Source organism: Nerophis lumbriciformis, linkage group LG01 (genome assembly GCF_033978685.3).
Source record: "Nerophis lumbriciformis linkage group LG01, RoL_Nlum_v2.1, whole genome shotgun sequence".
NCBI classification, from domain to species: Eukaryota; Metazoa; Chordata; class Actinopteri; order Syngnathiformes; family Syngnathidae; genus Nerophis; species Nerophis lumbriciformis.
In genome coordinates, this window is record NC_084548.2 from 23,700,829 (window position 1) to 23,707,500 (window position 6,672).

Genomic DNA, 6,672 nt, shown 5'->3' on the forward strand with positions numbered 1-6,672 from the left:
CTGACTGCACCAAGAAATACTGTCTCTATGAAAGTTATAAACAGAATCGGTGACAAAGGGCATTCCTGGCAGAGTCCAACCCTCACTGGAAACGGGTCCTACTTGCAGACCAAGCTCTGACACCGATCATACAGGGAGCGGACCGCCAGACGGTCCAATGCCCCATATTCTTGGAGCACTCTCCACAGGACTTCCCGAGGGACACGGTTGAATGCCATTTCCAAGTCCAAAACAACACGTAGACTGGTTGGGCAAACTGCCATGCAACTTCAAGGACCCTGCCGAGAGTATAGAGCCTGTCCAGGACTAAAACCACACTGCTCCTCATTAATCCAAGGTTTGACTCTCCGGCATTTCTTCCTCAGTACACTTAATTAGACCTTACCAGAGGGGTTGAGGCTTTTTCCAACTTTAAATCTGATAATAAGGCAGCATGGTGGAACAGGCGTTAGTGCATGTGCCTCACAATACGAAGGTCCTGAGTAGTCCTGGGTTCAATCCCGGGCTCGGGATATTTCTGTGTGGAGTTTGCATGTTCTCCCCGTGACTGCGTGGGTTCCCTTCGGGTACTCCAGCTTCCTCCCACCGCTAAAAACATGCACCTGGGGATAGGTTGATTGGCAACACTAAATTGGCCCTCGTGTGTGAATGTGAGTGTGAATGTTGTCTAGCTGAGATAGGCTCCAGCACCCCCCGCGACCCCAAAAGTGAAAAGCGGTAGAAAATGGATGGATGGATAAATCTGATATGAAACTACTTAAAATATATATTAATGTTGTCTATCTGTGTTGACCCTGCGATGAGGTAGTAACTTGTCCAGGGTGTACCCCGCCTTCCGCCCAAATGCAGCTGAGATAGGCTCCAGCACCTCCTGCGACCCAAAAAGAGACAAGCGGTAGAAAATGGGCTCATATATCAAAAGTGCAATGTTCTCAAAACGGAAGACGACATATTAAAGTAGGAGAGTGGGCTTTTAGCACAGAATTAGCAAATATATGAAATACAGTCAGATAGCATACAGACACCAATCACCTTACAGCATTTAAACAACAAATGTTATAAGAAATAAACTAATACCATCAAATAGTTAAGATGACAAGACTGCTGAAATTGCAACCCTCCTAGTTATAGAGGAAATATTGAATTTAATTTACTTTTGGCCTTCCCTCTGAAAAATTTAACTTTTTGTGAATCTTTTGATTTGTTGAATATTCCAAATTATTCAGAGGCTAATTCAATAATAGGGTAACAGCACTGAATAAAACCCAGAAACAAAACTCAAGTACATTTTCTAAATAGATTTGTTTTGTTTAAAGAAAATGTTTTTGTAACAAAAAGTAAAGATATTCTGAAGGATTTAATTGATCATATTTCATGACATTTAATCTTAGGAAGTGGTGACTGCAACAAATGCTGTTTTACAGTGTTCAAGGTAGTTAAATGAAACTTTGAAACATGTATGCAATCACATCTATAAGCAAAGGCACTTTGCTTAATATATATTTTTTTAAACTTTAGTTATTTTAATCATCCATTGTTTACATTTTGTTTCTTGGGGACAGAAATGGCATAGATTTGGTGGAAAGGCCGATAAGAGGATCAGTTTCCCAAGCACTCATTGGATACACAAATACTTAGAACAATGGGTAAAGTCCAAGCAACTTACAATAATTATAGATTCACACAAGTTGGGAAAGTATTTTCAAGCCATTTCTGAAAACCCACAGATTTCAAGTTCTTAATTCAAGCATTTGCACTGAATTTGAGATTATTTGGATGTTTGACATCTTTGCAATGGTCTGAAAGAGACCCATACTGTCATTCTCAGACTCAATAAAATGTTTGACACGATTGGATGTTCCAAGGAGATAATGATCCCAAACACACAAACTAGTTTTGGAATGGACAAAGGAGGTAAATATAGTCTTCTGGAATGGCCCTGAACTCAAAACCATTTAACTGTTGTGGACTCGCCTTAAAAGGTGAGTCAAGAGCACAACCAATTTAAAAAAACAAAACCTGCCAATTCTTTCAGAAAGGTTAGTCAAATATTCTGCCAGAAGCAAAAGTGTCTGGTCAAGGCAATACTTGCTGGAGTATACTCTATGTACTGTATTATTTTAACCTCCATGTATAATTCTGACCCTGTGTAAATCCAATGAATGTGTTAGACACCCACAACTCTGAACACCAAACACTTGTTACATTTAGAAAACAATGTGAAATACATATAAATGATGGATGGAATGAATACATTTTGGTGGTGACGACAGCCAAGAGCAGAAAGGGGAGAGGTACTTTTTATTTCTTGGTACAAGTTATTTCTTGAATAAATTGGTGTTTTTCACCTTCTTTATTAAAGTGTTGACACAACTGTCTTTGACCCCAAAGTGGGATATTTTGCAGTCGTTCACAGTTGGGGAAAAAAAAAAAGAAGCACAGATACTGAGTCACCAATGTGAGATTCTTTATTACAAGCAATGTACGATAACCAATTTAGACGGAATACAAAAACTGTGGCAAACTTGTGGCCAAAAAACAGAATCCCACGAAAAGTTGGGCGTACAATAACTGACGTGCCACTGTACTTTTAAAGAATCATTCCACACAAGAAAAACTGTTCGACTGAATCACGAAGGGCATTTACTCTCATGACTGAATGTGAATTTATGACCTTAAACGTTTTCATCATTGACTGCATGAACACATTCAATGTTTTTAGGTGCCTGAATTAACGAGTAATTTCTTCCTAGACGTGAATAAAAAATTATATTTCAAAAGCACATGTTACTGTACTTGACATTTGGGGTCCCCAAACTACTGCCCGCGGGCTGCATCCAGCCCACGGGACGTCCCAAGTTAAAAACTTTAAAAAAAAAAATCTGTCCTGTCCAGTCGCTTAGGCAACTCATTGTGTGTGGGTGTGTCTCTCTCTTTCTTTTATTTATATATATATATATTTATTATAATATATATTATATATATATATATATTTATTATAATATATATTATCTATCTATCTATCCATACATCCATTTTCTACCGCTTGTCCCTTTTGGGGTTGCTGGAGCCTATATGTATATATATATATATCCCTGCGATGAGGTGGCGACTTGTCCAGGGTGTACCCCGCCTTCCACCCGAATGCAGCTAAGATAGGCTCCAGCAACCCCAAAAGGGACAAGCGGTAGAAAATGGATAGATAGATAATATATATTATTATATATATATAATGTATATATATATATATATATATATATAAATAATATAATATATATATATATTATATATATATATACAAATATATATATATATATATTATATATATTTATATTTATCTTTTATATATAATATATGTATATATATTACTGTATATATATAATTATATGTATATATATTCAAATCAACGTCAAAAAGCAACAACGTTATGTTTGAGCTGCTCAACGTCAGGACCTAATTCAACTAGTTCTCAATGTTGATATTGTGTGTTTAAAGGTGATATGTATTATTTTGAATTATGGAGTCAAGCTGCAAAAAAAACTATTTGGACAGTGTATTTTATCATTTTACATATACTGTAAATGGGGGGGAGAACAATAATAATGGTATAAATTAGAAATGGTATTCTAAAAACTTAGTTTCACAGGCACCCCTATAGTTCACAGTATATGAGCACATAAACACCATCAGATATTGTCAGGTCAGGCTCCAGATGACTGTCAGTGTTGCCATGGCTCCGTTAAGGAAAGCGACACCATAATCAAAGTGCAAACTTTGATCCACAGTGTCTCTGGGGAAAAAAACAATGATTCAGCAAACATTGAACATTAGAAGTACAACTACTAACTACTTTTACCTGTACAAAAGCGAGCCTGTTAGTGGCACCATGCCTGGTTTGTAGGCATTTAGGTATGCCAGGGTCCATGAGAAGAAACAGCACATAATTCCAGCTAATACTGACAGAACCAGGATACTACGAAAACCTACTTTTCAAACAAAACTCAATTACTCAAGATTCTGTCATTGTAGCCACTTGTAAAAAAATACTCACCCAACATTCGTACCTCTGTCCCATCTTCTTCCATCACTGTTTCTGCTTGCAGCTCTGAAACAGCCCAAAATTAATTGGAAGCAAAGTAAAAGTTATTTTATATTTATATATCTATATTTACATAAGCTGTAAAAAATAGCTTATGTTGAAAGTGTAATTATGTTTATAGATTATATGCTATCTGTTGTTGTATTCCCTAATTTTTAGTGACCTGAACATAAGCTGGACTGTACATACATTTTTTTTGTTTTTGTTTTGAAAATGTAATTTTGTTTATAGATTATATGCAATCTGTTGTGTTCCAAAATTTTCTTTTTTTTTTTCTCTCAGTGTACATGAATGAAGGTGTGTGTTGCTGGACCCGACTTGGACATTGTCTGGACTGGACCTGGTTTAAAAAAAACAAAAAACCTATAAACGAAGCTAATTTCATTTACAACCAGGTCTGGTGAAGATAAGGTCCTTTCTTTCCTTTTTTTATTTTTTTAAATTTAAAAATTTTTTTTTTTATAGATAAGATAAATAAATATTTTCTTGGATAAAAGGGAAAGTAAACAATATAAAAATAATTACATAGGGGAGAAGAAAGAAAAAAAAAAAAAGTAATTAAATGAAAATGTTAGTGGACCAGCAGCACAAACAATCAAGTGTGCTTCAGGGACTGTGTCCCTTGCAGAAGTGTTGTCCATGTTGTGGGAACCAGAGTATTGATGGCAGAAAGAAACAACCCCTTTTGTGTGAGTGGGGGTGTGTGAGTGTGAATGGGGGAGGGAGTTTTTTTTTTGGGGGTTGATGCACTAGTTGAAAGTGTATCGTGTGTTTTTTTCTATGTTGATTTAATAAAATATTTAAAAAAATGGATGTATATATATATACACACACACACACATCTATTTATATATATATCTATATATATACGCACACACATATACAGTATATATATTAGGGCTGCAACAACTAATCGATTATACAAATAGTTGCCGATTAATTTAGTCATCGATTCGTTGGATCTATGCTATGCGCAGAGGCTTTTTTTTTTTTTTAATAAACCTTTATAAACTGCAACATTTACAAACAGCTGAGAAACAATAATCAAAATAACTATGGTGCCAGTATGCTGTTTTTTTTCAATAAAATACTGGATAAGATAGAAATGTAGTTTGTCTCTTTTATCCGATTATTAATCGATTAATCAAAGTAATAATCGACAGATTAATCAATTATCAAATTAATCGTTAGTAGCAGCCCTAATATATATATATATATATATATATATATACATACACGCAGGTATATACATATATATATATACACACATATTTATGTGTATATATTGTATATGTATGTTTATATATATATATATATATATATTATGTGTGTACACATACATACACACAAACATATATATATATATATATATATATATATATATATATATATATATTATGCATACTTAAACACACATACACGTGTGTGTGTGTGTGTGTGTATATATATATATACACACACACAGGTAAAAGCCAGTAAATTAGAATATTTTGAAAAACTTGATTTATTTCAGTAATTGCATTCAAAAGGTGTAACTTGTACATTATATTTATTCATTGCACACAGACTGATGCATTCAAATGTTTATTTCATTTAATTTTGATGATTTGAAGTGGCAACAAATGAAAATCCAAAATTCCGTGTGTCACAAAATTAGAATATTACTTAAGGCTAATACAAAAAAGGGATTTTTAGAAATGTTGGCCAACTGAAAAGTATGAAAATGAAAAATATGAGCATGTACAATACTCAATACTTGGTTGGAGCTCCTTTTGCCTCAATTACTGCGTTAATGCGGCGTGGCATGGAGTCGATGAGTTTCTGGCACTGCTCAGGTGTTATGAGAGCCCAGGTTGCTCTGATAGTGGCCTTCAACTCTTCTGCGTTTTTGGGTCTGGCATTCTGCATCTTCCTTTTCACAATACCCCACAGATTTTCTATGGGGCTAAGGTCAGGGGAGTTGGCGGGCCAATTTAGAACAGAAATACCATGGTCCGTAAACCAGGCACGGGTAGATTTTGCGCTGTGTGCAGGCGCCAAGTCCTGTTGGAACTTGAAATCTCCATCTCCATAGAGCAGGTCAGCAGCAGGAAGCATGAAGTGCTCTAAAACTTGCTGGTAGACGGCTGCGTTGACCCTGGATCTCAGGAAACAGAGTGGACCGACACCAGCAGATGACATGGCACCCCAAACCATCACTGATGGTGGAAACTTTACACTAGACTTCAGGCAACGTGGATCCTGTGCCTATCCTGTCTTCCTCCAGACTCTGGGACCTCGATTTCCAAAGGAAATGCAAAATTTGCATGGTTGGGTGATGGTTTGGGGTGCCATGTCATCTGCTGGTGTCGGTCCACTCTGTTTCCTGAGATCCAGGGTCAACGCAGCCGTCTACCAGCAAGTTTTAGAGCACTTCATGCTTCCTGCTGCTGACCTGCTCTATGGAGATGGAGATTTCAAGTTCCAACAGGACTTGGCGCCTGCACACAGCGCAAAATCTACCCGTGCCTGGTTTACGGACCACGGTATTTCTGTTCTAAATTGGCCCGCCAACTTCCCTGACCTTAGCCCCA

At 36.4% G+C, this 6,672-nt stretch overlaps 1 protein-coding gene across 4 annotated transcripts in view; it reads right to left on the bottom strand.

Moving 5' to 3' along the window:
- Positions 1-2,450: 2,450 nt before the first annotated feature.
- The window catches only part of arl6ip6 (ADP-ribosylation factor-like 6 interacting protein 6), a 9,541-nt gene continuing 5,319 nt past the window's right edge, over positions 2,451-6,672 (bottom strand). For 2 of the 4 annotated variants that reach the window (XM_061977663.1, XM_061977647.1), the window contains exons 2-4: positions 4,052-4,105; positions 3,857-3,983; positions 2,451-3,790 (exon numbers count right to left, since the gene is read on the bottom strand). In XM_061977663.1, the coding sequence (XP_061833647.1) occupies positions 3,697-3,790; positions 3,857-3,983; positions 4,052-4,105 (275 nt within the window). In that variant the 3' untranslated portion in view covers positions 2,451-3,696. Of the gene's footprint in view, positions 3,791-3,856; positions 3,987-4,051; positions 4,106-6,672 lie in introns of all 4 variants that reach the window. The other 2 variants (XM_061977657.1, XM_061977639.1) reach the window with 1 other exon arrangement.